Genomic DNA, 20,564 nt, shown 5'->3' with positions numbered 1-20,564 from the left:
TAAACTAGTCTTAACTTTAAAGAAATACACTCTATACATTGCTAATGTGGTAAATGACTATTCTAGCTGCAAACGTCTGCTTTTTGGTGCAATATCTACATAGGTGTATAGAGGCCCATTTCCAGCAACTATCACTCCAGTGTTCTAATGGTACAATGTGTTTGCTCATTGGCTCAGAAGGCTAATTGATGATTAGAAAACCCTTGTGCAATCATGTTCACACATCTGAAAACAGTTTAGCTCGTTACAGAAGCTACAAAACTGACCTTCCTTTGAGCAGATTGAGTTTCTGGAGCATCACATTTATGGGGTCAATTGAACGCTCAAAATGGCCAGAAAAAGAGAACTTTCATCTGAAACTCGAAAGTCTTTTCTTGTTCTTAGAAATGAAGGCTATTCCACAAAATTGTTTGGGTGACCCCAAACTTTTGAACGGTAGTGTGTATATATATATATATATATATATATATATATATATATATATATATATATATATATATATATATATATATATATATATATATATATATATATATATATATATATATATATTGAATGTGTATGTGGATATTTATATATAGTATATGTGTATGTATATACAGTATATATATATATATACTGTATATACATATGTGTATATGTATATATTTATACATTCAGAATTCATTTTTAAAAGCATGTTTTCAGGCCATCTCAATGCAACCAGGAGGAGGTTTTCTAACCTGTTTCGAAAAAGTTCCATTATAATTATTATACCAAATAGTACATTACGAGTTCAGTTTTAATCGCGAATCGTGTTGAATCGAATCGTCGCGCAGGAATGGGAAACAGATTGAACCGTTACGGGTTTCGAATCTTTGAGCACCTTTCATTTAGCACCGAAATGACGGCAGCAATAGCATTTTCCTTTTTTTCGGTCTGGTTACTACAGTTTATGTTAGCACCGGTGCCATCATGGAACCAGGTCTCGGTGCCCATCCCCGGCCGTAGACCCCTACCTCGATGATCTCCAGCATCTCCATGCGTGTGATCTTGCCGTCACCGTCCAGGTCGTACATGTTGAAGGCCCAGTTGAGTTTCTGCTCAAAGCTGCCCCTGGAGGTGATGGACAGGGCGCAGATGAACTCCCTGAAGTCGATGGTGCCGTCGCCGTTTTTGTCAAACGTCCGGAAAGCGTGCTGGGCAAACTTGGAGGCGTCACCATACGGGAAAAACTGTAAAATATAAACATAAGATAAATGCAGCGGGGAAGGGCCAAGATGGCGGACTGGATGGTGATGAGTCAGAGTACCCTACTGCTGTGTTTTTTAACCACACAGTCTGGTGTTCCGTAGGAGATGATCTATTTGGGTAAAAAATATTTTTTGCAAACCAGTAATTATAGTCTGCAAATGATGTGTTGTTGTTGAGTGTCGGTGCTGTCTAGAGCTCGGCAGAGTAACCGTGTAATACTCTTCCATATCAGTAGGTGGCAGCCGGTAGCTAATTGCTTTGTAGATGTCAGAAACAGCGGGAGGCAGTGTGCAGGTAAAAAGGTGTCTAATGCTTAAACCAAAAATAAACAAAAGGTGAATTCCCCCTAAGAAAAGGCATTGAAGCTTAAGGAAGGCTATGCAGAACGAGACTAAAACTGAACTGGCTACAAAGTAAACAAAAACAGAATGCTGGACGACAGCAAAGACTTACTGTGGAGCAAAGACGACGTCCACAATGTACATCCGAACATGACATGACAATCAACAGTGTCCCCACAAAGAAGGCTAAAAAACAACTGAAATATTCTTGATTGCTAAAACAAAGTAGATGCGGGAAATATCGCTCAAAGGAAGACATGAAACTGCTACAGGAAAATACAGAAAAAAGAGAAAAAGCTACACTACACACAGGGAAACAGCAAAGAAGTCCAAATAAGTCAGGGGGTGATGTGACAGGTGGTGACAGTACACCTACTTTGAGACAAGAGCTATATTGATGCATGCTTGGTTATGGTTTAAAGTCATATCCAACAAGTACACTTCATTCATTAACGGTGTTACAAAAAAGATCAGTTAGAATAATACATAATGTTGGATATAGAGAACATACAAATCCTTTATTTATTGAATCAAAGATACTGAAATTCCACGACATAGTGAATTTGCAAACAGCTAAAATTATGCACAAAGCAAACTATAACCTGCTACCCAAGAATATACAACAATTCTTCTCAACAAAAGAGGAGAAATATAATCTTAGAGAAAAATGTAATTTAAAACATTTGTACGCACGTACAACACTTAAGACCTTCAGTATATCAGTATGTGGAATTAGATTATGGAATGGATTAAGCAAAGCAATCAAACAATGTACTAATATGATCCACTTCAAGAAACTCTTCAAACTTAAAGTGTTTACAAAGTACAAAGAAGAAGAACCATGACAAACATTTTCAATTTATTTCATCCATCCATTCATTCATTCTTAAAGTAATCTTACTTATCTCATCATATGAAATATGACTTTCTTCACCAATTATTATTATTAAATTCTTACTATTATTTATTTATTTATTTTTATTGTGATTACATATGGAGTTTATTGTGAAAAAATTGAGAACAGGAAGTGAATAAAAAAAGTTTCAGCAACTGTTATGTAAAGAAAAGGGGTAGGATTAAATAAGCTCTGCTTCTTCCTACTCCTTTTCGAACATGTTGAAAAGAGAAACTGGAAATTGTGATGTATCATGTTGTATGCTTGCATGTTCCAAATAAACTCAAACTCAAACTCAAACTCAAACAATTGCGACAACGACTTTTTACTGTCAACTGAGTTTCGTTTATTAATGATTTCTGCTGGTGGTGTGCCTCCGGATTTTTTCAACGCAAAAAACGTGCCTTGGCTCAAAAACGGTTGGAAAACACTGCCCTGCTGAGTTAATAATGTTCCAACTGAGTCATTAATATTTATATAACTGCGACAAAAAGTAGGATTCCGCCTGTAGGGGATGCACATTTCTGTAACCGCCTCCCCCACACAACCAGAGCGAGCAAGCGAGGCCTGACCTTGACGTAGAGCTGCTGAAACTCCTCCAGGTTGAGGATGCCGGAAGGGCAGTCTTTCAGGAAGCCTTTGTACCACTGCTTCAGCTCGGCCTCGTTGAATTCCGTGTTCTTGGTCAGGTCGTCCAGGACCTCCGGGGCCAGCTTGCTGTTGTGTTTCCCCATGATGCCTCACCTCTCTGGAGGGGAAGGGGGGGGGAGTTAGTTACCAATACAGGTGAGAGGGTGCTTGGTGATAAGCACAGCGGGAATGCACTGTCCCTCTGTGCTTGATATAGCACACTCTCTCCAAGGACGGGGACAAACAAGAAACGTGCATGCGGAAGTGGAGCTGAGGCGTGTGCTTGTGTTGGCTTTAAATGTGTTTAGTCTTCTTCGTGATGCAACCATTTTGAAATCAGGCTGACTGTCAATCGCCCACAATGTTTGGAACCAGACCCACGCACAATTTACTGCACGCCTTTAGGACTCTGACAAGTACGCGTCTGTCAAATTTGAGCAAAAAGATTGGTTAGCAAACATGACTGCCATCGAGCTCCAAACCATAGGTTCGGGGCCCACGTGGAGCCGATGGTAACTTTCAATCTTTTAAACAATTTTAGAAAAAACAATCTTGATGTTGTTAAATTCGTGTCGAGATAAGTTCCGTTTTATGTAATAAAAAGTCACATATTATATAATCCATAATTAACCCTGTAACACCCCTTGTTGTAAAATGACAACGTTACCTTTAACCGTCCTAAAAAACAATCTGTTATATATACACTACCGTTCAAAAGTTTGGGGTCACCCAAACAATTTTGTGGAATAGCCTTCATTTCTAAGAACAAGAATAGACTGTCGAGTTTCAGGTGAAAGTTCTCTTTTTCTGGCCATTTTGAGCGTTTAATTGACCCCACAAATGTGATGCTCCAGAAACTCAATCTGCTCAGAGGAAGGTCCGTTTTGTAGCTTCTGTAACGAGCTAAACTGTTTTCACATGTGTGAACATGATTGCACAAGGGTTTTCTAATCATCAATTAGCCTTCTGAGCCAATGAGCAAACACATTGTACCATTAGAACACTGGAGTGATAGTTGCTGGAAATGGGCCTCTATACACCTATGTAGATATTGCACCAAAAACCAGACATTTGCAGCTAGAATAGTCATTTACCACATTAGCAATGTATAGAGTGTATTTCTTTAAAGTTAAGACTAGTTTAAAGTTATCTTCATTGAAAAGTACAGTGCTTTTCCTTCAAAAATAAGGACATTTCAATGTGACCCCAAACTTTTGAACGGTAGTGTATATATATATTTTTTACTACATTTACATAGTCATTGGGTCCTATTTTTCAGTCTCACAAGGCTATTGGATCGTACATTTGTTTGTAAGTCACGCCTTCTGGCCATGAACTCACACAACCTCTCAAGGTTTCCTTCGAACAAAATCTATTTCATTGGGATGGATTCATCAGATTCAAGTAATTAAAATGTCATTTATATATTTGTTGGTTGTTATTACAATGTCTAGGGCATGTACATATGTAGTTGTTGTGGAACAGATGCATCAAATTTCATTTAGAGCTTGTTATATAATTGTTGCAATTATACAACACTGGGTGAATGTAGTGATCAAAATAGCTGGCTTGTTGCAGTGGGCTCAAACAGGTTGTATTCCCTCCACTACATCACTGGCTGAAGTATTTCTCTATATATGGATAATATACATTCTACAGACATTTTACAGACGACAGGGACTGTTTTTAAGACCTTCACCACCAATGAAAGTCTTCATGACCAATGTCATGAAAAGAAAAAAAGAGGGGGAAAAGCGTTTTTTAAGAGTTGTATCTTGTTTCATATTTTTTATATTTGTAATAAATGACTTCATAAAAACATAACTAATGTGTGATTATTATTAATGGTATATACCGTTATGGGGATAAGTAAGCAATCAAGCCTGCAAATGAACCCTTAGTTGTTCAGACAACGTGAAAACAAATACAGAAATTCTGCCCCCATCAAAGCCCAATGTTGCAATATTACAACATTTCTCTAAAAACATACATAAACATTTTTTTTTAACTCTTCAATTCCTGCATCAAATGCCTCCTACAACAACATCTGAAAGGTCAAATTTTTTTTTTTTAGGTTTTTCTATATTTGGGTCTTACAGGGTTAACAAAACTTAACCAAGATTTCATTGTGTCCGATGATGAACTAATGACATACTCATCTTGACTTTGAACACACTGCACACGATCCAACTTAATCAACAGCCATACATGTCACACTAAGGGTGGCCGTATGAACAACGCCAACACTGTCATAAACATGTGCCATATAGTGGAACCACACTAAACAATGACGACAAACACATATTGGAAGAATATTTGCACCGCAACACAACATAAACACTACAGAACAAATTCCCCAGAATTCCCTGCAGCACCAACTCTTCCGGGATGCTACAATACAAACAAACGCCATTGGTGGATCTACACCTAACATCCACTGTAATGATACCACGTACAATAGCGTATCTAGTCGATACTACTATGATTACATCGATATTTTTTAACATCACAAAATCTTCTTTCGGTTTTTTAAAATGTATCTTATGTTTATAAACTCAAGAAATATGTCCCTGGACACATGAGGATACCCAAATTTGTGGTATCATCCAAAACTAATGTAAAGTATCAAACAACAGAAGAAGGCAGATATTAACAGTAAATGAACAAGTAGATTAATATTTCATTTTCTACCACTTGTCCTTAATAATGTTGACAAAATAATAGAATGATAAATGACACAATATGTTACTGCATACGTCAGCAGACTAATTAGGAGCCTTTGTTTGTTTACTTACTACTAAAAGACAAGTTGTATGTCTTGTATGTTCACTATTTTATTTAAGGATTAAATTGCAATAAAAAAACATATGTTTAATGTAGCCTAAGATTTTTTTGTTAAAATAAAGCCAATAATGCCATTTTTTGTGGTGCCCTTTATTTAGAAAAGTACCAAAATACTTTTGGCGCCGGTACCAATTGGTATCGGGACAACACTAATACACACACACCGAGCACCCACTGGCAGAAATGTAGATCGGCGCCTATGATCCAAACCATATTTTTGTGTCTTTTAATCGACAAAAATGATATTAATTCGGTTTCCATGGAAAAAGCATAGTAATATACCAGGATTTCAGTCTGTTAAAAAATAGCTGTCATAATAGGGTAAAAGGGACCAAAACGTACTATATATACTTTGTTTATATCCTTTTCTAACACCTCTGCGATCAAAAAACTCATGCAATTTTCTTTTAACCCTTGTGTAATGTTCATATTGTTGTTACTCAGCCAGCGTTTGTGGGTGTGATGGACCCGTTGCATTTTGTGGCTTTTAATGCCTCACAATCAAACACTTTTATGTTAAAATACTGAACAGATGTTTATTGGGATAAGGTAAACATCTATTCAGGTAAACATCTGTTCAGTATTTCAACATACAAATGTTTGATTGTGAGGCATTAAAAGCCACAAAATGCAACGGGTCCATCAGACCCACAAACACTTTCATGTTAAAATACTGAACAGATGTTTATTGGGATAAGGTAAACATCTGTTCAGTATTTTAACATAAAAGTGTTTGTGGGTCTGATGGACCCGTTGCATTTTGTGGCTTTTAATGCCTCACAATCAAACATTTGTATGTTAAAATACTGCACAGATGTTTATTGGGATAAGGTAAACATCTGTTCAGTATTTTAACATAAAAATGTTTGATTGTGAGGCATTAAAAGCCACAAAATGCAACGGGTCCATCAGACCCACAAACACTTCCACGTTAAAATACTGAACAGATGTTTATTGGGATAAGGTAAACATCTGTTCAGTATTTTAACATAAAAGTGTTTGTGGGTCTGATGGACCCGTTGCATTTTGTGGCTTTTAATGCCTCACAATCAAACATTTTTATGTTATAATACTGAACAGATGTTTATTGGGATAAGGTAAACATCTGTTTAGTATTTTAACATAAAAGTGTTTGTGGGTTTGATGGACCCGTTGCATTTTGTGGCTTTTAATGCCTCACAATCAAACACTTTTATATTAAAATACTGCACAGATATTTATTGGGATAAGGTAAACATCTATTCAGGTAAACATCTGTTCAGTATTTGAACATATAAGTGTTTGATTGTGAGGCATTAAAAGCCACAAAATGCAACGGGTCCATCAGACCCACAAACGCTGGCTGAGTAACAACAATATGAACGTTGCACGGAAAACTTCTCTGCCAGTTTCTGCATCCCTCAGGGATTCTTCTTTTGTGTTTCTGCACCTGCGGTTCCCACACAAGGTTGCAACATTGTTTGTCAACACTGTCTGCTCTCATTTTCTCGCACATTTGACCCTCTGATGTCCTGTGTACCAACACTCTGTCCTCCTCCTGTCTAAGCCTGCTGTATGTGTGTGTATGTATGTGTGTGTGTGTGTGCGCGTGTTTTTCTACACTTCTATTAGCCCTGGGTCCAGTGGACCCAGACATGTGTAGGGGGGTGTATGGTGTGTGGTCATTAAATATGTATTCTGATATATGTTCTTCACAGAAAATGAGCCAAAGCCAGTGAGTCTCGGTTTGAAAAATTAATTAGTTGTATCATTTTTCTTTTAATTAAAAATGAAAACGGGTCCCACAGACCTGAACACCACACAAATCGTTAAGAATTATAGACCGCTAAGCTTCAAAATGAACAATCATGTCACATAAGGAACACACATAATACCCGTTTCGGGCCATAAGGTTAATAATGCTCTTGATAGCTCTTCTGGACATAAAATGTCTCGTTACCCTGCGGAATAAGCCACTAACCTCCACACGCACATATATTTCCCCAACACCGTGGCCCACTGCGGTGCCCTGGTGACGCCATCCATGAGTCATCGCCCCCGTCCGACGGCTTTCACACTTCCGCACCAGGACACGGCCGGCCACCCCTAAAACCGAACATCCAGGAGCTTTGCGGCAAAAATATCCCCCTGCTTGTGTGCTCCGCGGTCATTTATATCCCCACACGCTGCATCGTGACGTCTGGATGCTGCATGACAGCATGGGGGGGGGTTCACAACGGAAGGTAGACGCATAAAGAGAATACCAATCTGGGACGTGGTGAAAAGGTTAGCCGCCATCTGAAAACGTCTAACAAACGCAGCGAGCGATGCCTGAGGATTGTGGAATGGCTCCATCGCTACGGTTGCGTTTGAATGTTTCTTGGCCACCTACTGAGACAAATGAGATTCATCACCCTCGGTTAGGGAAGCGAATGCGGCACATAATAAGCGTTTTTCCTCCGCGTGGCGGCGAGACGCTCCATTAGCCAGGCGAGGCGAAACACATCAGAAAACCAATCCCCCGTTTCGAGGGAATCAAAATAAACACCGCCGGTGACGGCAACAGAGGGAGCGACGTCAAGTTCATGCAGATTATTCCCAGGATGCCAGAATCTTTAAGAAGTAGACAATCCAGCATCTCTGGATTTATAAAGGATGCAGGTTTGGACACAATTTAAGTGGAAATGCAAGACCCTGAGGTTGTACATTTAAGAAAATGTTTTACAGAATGTCATAAAAATCATGATACTAAACCAGATCTGGGCAAATTAAGGCCCTGGGGCCGTTAGGCTTTTCAATCTGGCTCGCCGGACATTCCAAAATAAATTTTTTTAGATCTTTAAGATGGAAACTGTAGCTGCCATTAGGATGTGCAGTGATGTTCTCAAATGGCCGTAAGTCTTGAACTATACAAGGTAGAGATGATAAATGCCGATACACGCTTTAAAATGTAATATCGGAAATTATCGGTATCGTTTTTTTTTATTATCGGTATTGTTTTTTTATTTTTTTATATTTTTTATTAAATCAACATAAAAAACACAAGATACACTTACAATTAGTGCACCAAACCAAAAAATCTCCTTCCCCCATTCACACTCCTTCACACAAAAGGGTTGTTTCTTTCTGTTATTAATATTCTGGGGCCGTACTTATCAAGCTTCTTAGAATTACTCCTAAGAAGTCTGCTAAGAGTTGACTTAAGAGTAAATAAATTCTTCGCTGAAAGCTGCACTTAAAAGTTAGTTATCAAGCGTCTTACTCACACTTTCAGCGAAGTGTAGGACTGAATCTTAAGTGTCACACTCAGAGCTGAATTACGACATAACTATGTGCCGTAAACGGAATTTTAGGTGACGTCATTTCTCTGTCCATAGAAATGACCAATCACGGAAGGGAATCCGTTGTCTAAGAATAAAGAAATATCTTGGAAATATTTAAGTGGACAATGGGAGTGTATATTTTGACAATAAACTACAAAATAATACAAAACAAACTAGTCCCCGCCGGCACTCACGCTACCGCTCCCTCTCTTCTCTCGCCCACACACTCACTGACGTCACTCACCTCACGGCCACACACATACGCTACTGTCATAACATTTTCTTTCCCATTCATTAATTAGGCAACTAATTTGAAACTGGTGTGGGTGGCTCTATATATACTAGCCCACTGCAGACACATGCAGAAATCAACAAGGAATCGAAAAGTATTAAATCTGTGACAAAAATAATATCCGCTCTGTCTAAACGATACCGTTTGATCAGCTGCTCGTCATCAAAAAAAAAAAACATTGTTCCGTACCCTGAACGTTCGCGCACGTCTCTCTCGCCTCAGTGCCATCCCCTGCTGGCAACTCCTAACCACTTAAGACACCTCTGAAGGTCTCTTAAATATCGTGGAGAGTAGGAGTGATTCTTAGACTTAAGAACGTTGATAAAAAGCTTTTATTCTTAAGTTTGAGAGTAGGACTAAATTTCGCAAATTCTCAGGACTTAAGTGTAAAATGGCACTCTAAGAAGCTTGATAAGTACGGCCCCTGGTTCCTACATTACATATAAATGATAAATGATAAATGGGTTATACTTGTATAGTGATTTTCTACCTTCTAGGTACTCAAAGCACTTTTGACAGTATTTCCACATTCACCCATTCACACACACATTCACACACTGATGGCGGGAGCTGCCATGCAAGGCGCTAACCAGCAGCCATCAGGAGCAAGGGTGAAGTGCCTTGCCCAAGGACACAGCGGACGTGACTAGGATGGTAGAAGGTGGGGATTGAACCCCAGTAACCAGCAAACCTCCAATTGCTGGCACGGCCACTCTACCAACTTTGCCACGCCCATTGGCGTTGTTAGACCTATTTTAGGGGGGCTCAAGCCCATTGGCGTTGTTAGACCTATTTTAGGGGGGCTCAAGCCCCCCTAAAATGTTCTTAAGCCCCCCTAAATAATTTGGTGTTTTTAAAAAAAAAAAAAAAAAAAAAAGTTTTTTTTTTGGGTTTTTTGGCAAATACATGCCAACATATTCATTATAAAGTGGCCCGAATATGAGTTAAAATAAATAATCATATAACCTGTCGTTATTCACTCAGTTTCCCCTCACTTATAGCGTGAGGTAGAGAGCCCCTTTAGTGCGTCGGTATCGAATCCATTCCACTTGTTCATATAGAAAATGCCGATATCCCTCAAAATCCAGTCCACATTTTTTCTGCGACCTTGCTTGCGGTCCTGCAGGTGTACGAAGCACATTAGCACACAGCACTGCAGAACAAGAACCTTGTGTCTGCAATTGTAAATAATTTAGTTTTTAAGTTTTGTGTTTCTTGTAGAATCTATATAAAGTAATATACATTAGCCTATTGTTAAAATAATGAAAAAAACATCATTAAATATATTTGTTTTATTGTATTGTTACATTAATAGCTGTTGTATTATTATAGGATGGCTTGTTAAACATTTCATAGGATTTTCAGAGGGTGGAAAAACCAAGACATTTAATATAAAATGTAAAATGAATAAATACATAAAAAGAAAAGAAAAAAATGGTTAAAAGCCGTCGTCCCGGGGAGCATTTAATTTCGTCCCGTGCATTTTTTTACCGTCCCCGGGACGACGGGACTACGTTAATCTCAAGCCCTGGAAGTTACATTTTATTGTTTGCATTATTTGTTTCAGCATTGCACTTTGAAGATGGTCCCTCAGCTCTTGGACAGCTTTGGCTCTTTTTCAGATCAGCAGACGGACTCTTAACTCGTTCTTATTTACAGTATATATAAAAGTTTCTCATTTCTATTCGGACTTAATTTAATTTCCTTAACGGCTTGCCATAATATACTGTATATATATATAAATATATTATAAACAAGCCAAATTATCCCGATCCAGATATTACTTTAATTCAAGTAATTAAGTAATATTTCCAGGGCTTGAATTTACAACCATTTTAGTCACATATGTGCCCAAAATGTAATCTGTGCAACTTCAGAATATTTGGGAACAAACAATTATTGTATTGTGAGCTAAAGTGGTGGCATTAGCCTCTATGTTGTGAATGAATAACATAGAGGCTAATGCCATGACTTTCACTGTGTTTCAGTGTATCTTGAAGGATCATGGAAGTAATTGTTTCTTGTTGATGCTGTAAACAAAATGCCACTGTGCAAACCCATGTTTGTTGTTGTACTGAACACACATTGAAAATAAACCCACTGAAATAATAATAATAACAATTATTAATTTCTAAGTCTTTATTAGCTGTTTGTGAAGTTTTGTGCTCTTGCGCTCCGTTCGTTTGCATCCTGTGCATCTCCTGGGGGCTAAGCCCCCCCTGTCCTTAAAAGCTAGTGACGCCCCTGGCCACGCCAATACAGTCTGCAAGGGATACAGTCCGTAAGCACACATGATTGTGCGTGCTGCTGGTCCACTAATAGTACTAACCTTTAACAGTTAATTTTACTTATTTTCATTAATTACTAGTTTCTATGTAACTGTTTTTATATTGTTATGCTTTCTTTTTTATTCAAGAAAATGTTTTTAATTTATTTATCTTATTTTATTTTATTTTTTTTTTAAAAGGACCTTATCTTCACCATACCTGGTTGTCCAAATTAGGCATAATAATGTGTTAATTCCACGACTGTATATATTGGTATCGGTTGATATCGGTATCGGTAATTAAAGAGTTGGACAATATCGGATATCGGCAAAAAGCCATTATCAGACATCCCTAATACAAAGTATTCAAATTAGAGATGTCCGATAATATCGGACTGCCGATATTATCGGCCGATAAATGCTTTAAAATGTAATATCGGAAATTATCGGTATCGGTTTCAAAAAGTTAAATTTATGACTATTTAAAAAACGCCGCTGTACGGAGTGCTACACGGACATAGGGAGAAGTACAGAGCAGTTGTGTCTCCCAGTTATACTTGCCAACCCTCCCGATTTTCCCGGGAGACTCCCGAATTTCAGTGCCCCTTCCGAAAATCTCCCGGGGCAACCATTCTCCCGAATCTCTCCCGATTTCCACCCAGACAACAATTTTGGGGGTGTGCCTTAAATGTCTGTGTGATCATGTTTTGTTTTGGTTATGTTCGGTTTGGTTTTTGGACTCTTTGTGCACTCTTGTTTGTTTCGTTTCCATGATAACCCATTAGTTTTCACCTGTCCTCATGTCACGCACCTGATTCATTTGGACTCACACACCTGTCATTAATCATGTTCAAGACTATTTAACCCGATAGTTGCCAGGAAGTCAGCCTGGCGACATTAACTCTGTTTGACTTCTGCTACCCATGCTACCCATGTTCCATGCAAGTGAGTTTTGTCTATATTCTTGTCACAGTAAGTGTTTATTTGTTTCATGTTCATAGTTTTTTGCCCAAGTGCTAGTTTTTGTTTCATTAGTAAAGTTTGTTCTTCGCCTTTGTGCGCGCTTTTAGTTTTGTACCTTTTGTTAGTGTTAAAATAAAATCATGTCTTTACCTGCACGTCTTGTCCACTCCAACCTTCCTTGTAACTCGGGAAAACGAACATCTCATAGACCGCGTCATGACACACTGCCTTTGCGTGCCGGCCCAATCACATAATATCTACTTTTTTTTGACACACACAAGTGAATGCAAGGCATTCTTGGTCAACAGCCATACAGGTCACACTGAGGGTGAACGTATAAACAACTTTAACACTGTTACAAATATGCGCCACACTGTGAACCCACACCAAACAAGAATGACAAACACATGTCGGGAGAACATCCGCACCGTAACACAACATAAACACAACAGAACAAATACCCAGAACCCCTTGCAGCACTAACTCTTCCGGGACGCTACAATATACCCCCCCCCCCCGCTACTTTTTTCAGGCGGTCTGTCATAACGTTTTTAGCATTCAATCAGACATTATTGTGAGGTTTTGTGTTAGTGTTCCTAAAATTAGATATTCCGGCCCCCAGACACATTTTTTTCTCAAAATTTGGCCCCCAAGTCAAAATAATTGCCTGTACTAAACCATTCGCTTTAAATGTCGATGGCACTACTCAGCTGTTGGTGCGAAACTCAAGCATACTCATGTTTACGAGGAACTATATAGTGGCATTAATGCTGACTAAACAGTTTCTCACTGCTATTACAACATTCGTTGTGTTTCTGCTGTGTAATACAACGTTCCCTCGGTTCATTTACTTCAGTGTCAGTACGTTTTGGATTTTAGAGTACCATTCAGTATACAGTAGTACCCAGTGTTTGGAAAATTGTAATTGATTATAGTTACTTGTTATTTTGCCCAAAAAAGGAATTAAATTAGTAACGGAATTGCTCTCTATATAATAAATATATAATATAATATATAATACAATAAATATCAATGATAAATATAATAAATATAAAAATAATAATACATTTAATTAATTACAATAGGAACTAATTGCGTTACTTAAAACAACATTTAAAAAAAAAATCTGGCATACTGTATACAGTTGAAAGACGTTTCATGAAAGCAGAGTGCGTGTGAGCGTGTGCCTTTTTAAAAGGCGCTGCCGGTTGCTAAGTGACGTGTGACATCGGCGAGAGTGCCAGACAGAGTAGCATTAGCTCAGCTGTGCTTGTTAGCTCTACAGTGGATCTGTTGAATCTTTATTGACCACATGTGGTCAATAAAGGAACTGAGTGTGCTTCGACAGCTGTCTTGTCTTCTTGTCCACAAACAGAGTATTGTATGACTGCAAAATTGTCACTTCAATCATTGATTTGTTTTTCGGTATTCCCAGGTAGTAGTAGTAGTAGTAGTAGTAGTGTGTGTGTGCGTTGTTTGCTGTGTGATGTTGCCTCCTTCTATTTGACAAGTTCATTTTAGTGTGGTGCTGGTTGCTGCTTTCAATAGTAAAAAGACATTTCCTGCATTGAAACTGTTACCACGTCAACATTTTTCAACCTATTCATATCATCTAGGACAGTGTTTTTCAACCACTGTGCCGCGGCACACCAGTGTGCCGTGAAATACAGTCTGGTGTGCCGTGGGAGATGATCTAATTTCACCTATTTGGGTTAAAAATATTTTTTGCAAACCAGTAATTATAGTCTGCAAATGATGTGTTGTTGTTGAGTGTCGGTGCTGTCTAGAGCTCAGCAGAGTAACCGTGTAATACTTTTCCATATCAGTAGGTGGCAGCCGGTAGCTAATTGCTTTGTAGATGTCGTAAACAGCGGGAGGCACCGTGCAGGTAAAAAGGTGTCTAATGCTTAAACCAAAAATTAAAAAAAAGGTGAGTGGCCCTAAGAAAAGGCATTGAAGTTTAGGGAAGGCTATGCAGAACGAGACTAAAACTGAACTGGCTACAAAGTAAACAAAAACAGAATGCTGGACGACAGCAAAGACTTACTGTGGAGCAGAGACAATGTACATCCGAACATGACATGACAATCAACAATGTCCCCACAAAGAAGGATAAAAACAACTGAAATATTCTTGATTGCTAAAACAGAGTAGATGCGGGAAATATCGCTCAAAGGAAGACATGAAACTGCTACAGGAAAATATAAAAAAAAAAGAGAAAAAGCCACCAAAATAGGAGCGCAAGACAAGAACTAAAACACTACACACAGGAAAACAGCAAAAACCTCAAAATAAGTCAGGGGGTGATGTGACAGGTGGTGACAGTACACCTACTTTGAGACAAGAGCTATATTGACGCATGCTTGGTTATGCTTTAAAGCAGGGGTGGGCAATTAATTTTTACCGGGGGCCGCATGAGCAACCCGAGCACTGCTGGAGGGCCACACTGACAATATTTCAATTAAATTTTGCTCAAATTATTTTTGATATACCGTAAGATAGATAATAATAATAATAATATTTTCATTTAACCTAACTTATCTTTATACAAAAGCAGATGGCTTTTGATGGTTTTATTTTTAACATTTTCTTACACAACACTTCCTGATGTATATTACAATACAAAAATTTCAATTTCTGTCACTTTATCCTGCATCCTCTTTGTTGTAAAACCTTTATTTAACCAGATAAGAAAACGTTGTGAACGTAGCACGCCTGTAAGGTGATTGGCGAAGAAGGAGGAAGCGTTGCTGTTGCGGAAATGAGGAGTGAGGATTGGTTTTCCTTTTGGAAAGAACGAGATAAGTTGAGCAGTGTTAGTATAGCATGCTCAATAAAAGTTTAAAAAGTGCATCAGACTTGGTGTGCACTTCTTCTGGACGCTACAATTGATGTCAGAAGTGGGATGAAATGCCTCCCAGTTCGCCTTGCCATCAAACCTGGGAGTCTTCATTGAGGGCGGAATTCCCCCCGTGGCAAGCAGCGTGGCTGCACCTGTAAACGCTCTCTCTCTCTCTCTCTCTCTCTCTTTGCGGCGAGCTCCTCACGTGGCACGTACCTCCCGATGACGTAGCACACAAACAGTGCAGTATGCGCAAAGTTTTACTTCTGCCACCAATTGTAGCGTCCAGAAGAAGTGCACACCAAGTCTGACGCTCTTTTTAAACTTTTATTGAGCAAGCTATACTAACACAGCTCAACATATCTCGTTCCTTTCACACGCACGTCTCCTCACTCCTCATTTACGCAACTCAAGAAGACAACATCTACTTCATCAGGTCGTTACACTATATTCTTTAAACACAGCAACGTGTGTACCACAAATAAGCACACAGCTTTACCTTTACTTGTCTTGTTGAAAACACGCCATTCGTCATCAACTTTTCTCTTTTTAGTCGCTGTGCGCCTTCCCTCACAGGACATACGCACATATAACACTTTTCAAAATAAAAGCAGCACAGTTGTATTGCACGCACGACAAAGATGTTTTTTTAAATTTATTTTGTAATTTGAGATTGCAGCTGCGCGCACGAGCATACGTCCACACGGAAGTAATACAAATAACGCTTTTCAAAACAAAAGCAGCACCGTTGTATTGCACACTCGAAATAGATGCTTTTTAAAATTTATTTTGTAATTTATAATTGGCCTCACGCGGGCCGGACAGGGACGTACAAAGGGCCGGATGCGGCCCGCGGGCCGCACAATGCCCAGGTCTGCTTTAAAGTCATGTCCAACAATCGCGACAACGACTTACTAAAGCTACGAACAATGGGAGACGGGGCTTTCTGCTCCGCCGCTCCCAGTCTGTGGAACGCTCTCCCTGACCACATGAGGGCACCACAGACTGTGGATGCTTCTCAAAAAGGCTTTTTTAGATGTATGCGTGCTAGTTCTAGTTTTTATTTTTATTTATTTTTATTATTATCTTTTTATTTTTATTTTAATTACACTGTAGCACTTTGAGGTTGTTTGCTCAATGTAAAGTGCTTTTTACAAATACAATTTATTATTATTATTATTTTTTTTATTATTGTCAACTGAGTTTCGTTTTTTTTTTTAAAAAGGTTGAAAATCACGGATCTAGGACAATTGTGGTATTATCTTTTTTTTAATATTTTAACATTTTCTGAACCGGATCATTTCTACTACGTTTACGTTACAAGCTTCAAACGCCTGTGCGCGTATGCTAGCGGTCCCGCCTCCACCCACAGGGACAAAGACAGTGGATTACTGACAAGACACGGCTTTCATTCCGCTAACTCAGAAAGTTATGGGCACATTTGGATTCAACTTTCAAGAAATGTCTGAAATGGGCCAAGGAACAGGTCATTACATTTTGGGTTTACCTGACACATAAAATGTGACAAATTGAGGGGAGGGGCGGGGAGGGGTGCTGTCAGATGGCAGTGTTTTGTGGCTATTCCAACTTTGACCACAGGGTCCGTTGCTATATTCAGCAAAATGATTAACCTCAACCTTCCCCTCACGCAAGATCCACCCAGAAATTAATCCATTCCCTAGTGTACATTATCTACGTTATGCGACGAGCTTCAATTTCTGTGCGTGTATCCTGGTTGTACCGCCTCCACCCACCGAGACAAAGACAGTGGCTCCCTGACAAGAGACTTCACTACGTTCCTTTTATTCCGCTACGGATATCTCAAAAAAGTTATCAGCGGATTAGTAAGAAGTGGGATAAGGAACAAGTGATTACATTCTGTGGCTGATCCGGATCACCGTCTGGATTCAGGACTTGTTTTTACTATTGAGAGATCACACCTGGTAGAGGTCTGCACTCTCCGGGTGCTTTTTCTACTTAACTCCTATTTGCTTTTTGATCTTTTTTTCCACACTTTCCTTTCTTTTATGTACACTTAAATGACAAAAGGTAAGCAAACAAACATTTTAAGTGAATTATTTTTTTTTGTAGATGTAACCACATGTTGTTTAAGCATGTCTGAAAGAAAACAAACATGGCAAAGTCACACAAAACTTGGAAGAACCAACCATTGGCATGTACCATGTACTTAACAATTAACCAGACTTAAGTTCAGCGAGCAACAGAACATTACCCACCTATGTTTTGCTTTTCTTTGGCATTTTACGGACCTTTTTTGTGGTCCATATTTCAAAAGAAGGCTCAGCCTGTTAACATCCGCTTGTTTCACATAGTCTTTATGACAGTGGTTCTTGACCTTGTTGGAGGTACCGAACCCCACCAGTTTCATATGCGCATTCACCGAACCCGAACGGTAATCATAAAATGATGTTGTTATATTAAAGAAATACTAATAAAGATATATTTTACAAACAGAAAGTCACAGGAATGTACACATAATCCCATGTTTACATCTATTTGTGCAACATGTGAATCATGCAGTGTTTCCCATAAACTGCCAAGATACCTGTGGCGGTGGGGGCGTGGCTATGGGCGTGGTCACCATGACATCATCGAGTAATTTGCATAATTCACTACAATGATTTGATTTTCTCTAAAAAGGCGCAAAAAATGTATACTTACTAATTAATAATAACAGTTTTGTTTTAAACGTCCATCCATCCATTTTACAATATAATTACAACACTTTATGTACATATTTATATACAGATTTGAACAATAAGTTATTCACTGAAATATATTTATTAATTGTGGTTCTTACAAAAAATATATCTTATAAAATATAAAAGCTAAAATGTCTTAAAGCTCTGCCCCTTTAATTAGTGCATACTAAATCATTTTACTTTAGCCTACTACTACAACCATATTATTTACCAGCAACATAAAGTGAAACAGAGGCAGAGGTGTCCTGCCACAGTCAGTAACAAATAAACAGAAAACAGTAGTGGTGGTAGATAGACACAGAGCTTCATCAAACATCTGATCCACTGAACAAAGAGTTCCAAAAATCTTGAACTTTAGACTGCCATCAGTTTTACTCCCTACACTTAACCATGTGTTTCCTACTGCCTGCAGACTTTGCACCCTTTGTTATATACACATGTTGTGTTTCTAATATAAATACATTTAAACAAGTCAAATACAAATAAGGCAACAAGAGAAGTATTCTACACTTCTCTTTTGTAAAGTCAATCTGAACAGCCGATATGGGCATCTACATCAACTATATGATTTGCCTGAGAAGCTAAAGAGGACAAAAAAAATAGAAATAAAATAAACTTTTTTTTATTTTATTTTTTATTTTTATTTTATTTATTTTTTTATTTGTGGCGGACGTAATTCTTTCGTGGCGGGCCGCCACAAATAAATGAATGTGTGGGAAACCCTGGAATGTTTAAGTGGGAACTAAATGCGATATCTGAAAGGGGTACACATTATTTCTAAAGTAGGACCCCCACCCAGACATATAATACTAGTACACAGCTCATGAAAAACAATATGTTATAGTCATTGTAAGTGGGCCAAAACACTTATATTAGAAAATAATCTCATGGAAATGACTGCTGTCATTTGATTATAATAATAAAACATTGAACTTGTTATTTAGTCAGGTTTGGGACAGGTGTGCTGCAGGTGTGACCACAGTGCACGTGCACGTCTGACGTCGCTCACATGCGCTCCACCGAATGCTCAAGGAGTTTTTGCGTTTGCTCACGCATATGGAAAATTAGAGGGAACATTGTTTGGGGGTATCCATAATACGCCGACAGGGAGAAGTTTTTATTTACACAATGAGTCGGGCGTGTCTTGACCTCCTGTCGAACCCCTGAGGCCGACTCACCGAACCCCTAAAGAACCACTGCTTTATGATCAATCAATCAATAATGATGATGGCAACAGTTAGATTATAACAATTTATTATAATTGGCTTTCACTCCGGTGTGGTTTTTTTTTAGCCCGGTTTTGTCATTTAGATGCTTTTTCTACAAAATCCAGCGCAAGACCTCTTGGGCAATCAGTCCCAATGATTTTGTTCACTGTCCTTTTAGTGGTTTATTTTGACTCGTTGGTCCGTAGTGTCTCCAAGCTGCTGCCACTGAATGAGCATAAATGTTGACAAGAGCCATCAGTCATTTTAATAACACTTCATGACCACTTGATTTAAAAGAACCTCTATTTGACGTAATTCGCTGTAAAAGAATGGAATCCCAGAAAACGTGAGATGGCCTTAGTGGCCACATGCGTGGACAGCACCTTTTATCAATCAATCAATCAATCAATCAATGTTTATTTATATAGCCCTAAATCACAAGTGTCTCAAAGGGCTGTACAAGCCACAACGACATCCTCGGTACAGAGCCCACATACGGGCAAGGAAAAACTCACCCCAGTGGGACGTCGGTGAATGACTATGAGAAACCTTGGAGAGGACCGCATATGTGGGTAACCCCCCCCCCTCTAGGGGAGACCGAAAGCAACGGATGTCGAGTGGGTCTGACATAACATTGTGAAAGTCCAGTCCACAGTGGATCCAACACATCAGCGGGAGTCCAGTCCACAGCGGGGCCAACAGGAAACCATCCCGAGCGGAGACGGGTCAGCAGCGCAGAGATGTCCCCAACCGATGCACAGGCTAGTGGTCCACCCGGGGTCCCGGCTCTGGACAGCCAGCACTTCATCCATGGCCACCGGACCTATGCGACTCCCCCTCGCAAGGGACAGGGGAGAAGAGGAGAGAAGAAAAGAAACGGCAGATCAACTGGTCTAAAAAAGGGGGGGTCTATTTAAAGGCTAGATTATACAAATGAGTTTTAAGATGGGACTTAAATGCTTCTACTGAGGTAGCATCTCTAACTGTTACCGGGAGGGCATTCCAGAGTACTGGAGCCCGAATAG

At 39.1% G+C, this 20,564-nt stretch overlaps 1 protein-coding gene across 1 annotated transcript in view; it reads right to left on the bottom strand.

Annotated features, from left to right (window-relative positions):
- LOC133650349 (hippocalcin-like protein 4) overlaps nt 1-20,564 on the bottom strand; it is a 68,039-nt gene that overhangs the window by 10,697 nt on the left and 36,778 nt on the right. Inside the window, exons 2-3 of the mRNA XM_062047489.1 lie at nt 3,042-3,217; nt 999-1,214 (exon numbers count right to left, since the gene is read on the bottom strand). Of these exons, the coding sequence (XP_061903473.1) occupies nt 999-1,214; nt 3,042-3,203 (378 nt within the window). The 5' untranslated portion in view covers nt 3,204-3,217. The remainder of the gene's footprint in view (nt 1-998; nt 1,215-3,041; nt 3,218-20,564) is intronic.

The sequence above is a fragment of the Entelurus aequoreus genome, linkage group LG05 (genome assembly GCF_033978785.1).
Source record: "Entelurus aequoreus isolate RoL-2023_Sb linkage group LG05, RoL_Eaeq_v1.1, whole genome shotgun sequence".
Classification (NCBI taxonomy): Eukaryota; Metazoa; Chordata; class Actinopteri; order Syngnathiformes; family Syngnathidae; genus Entelurus; species Entelurus aequoreus.
This window is presented reverse-complemented; position numbering and strand designations above follow the sequence as displayed.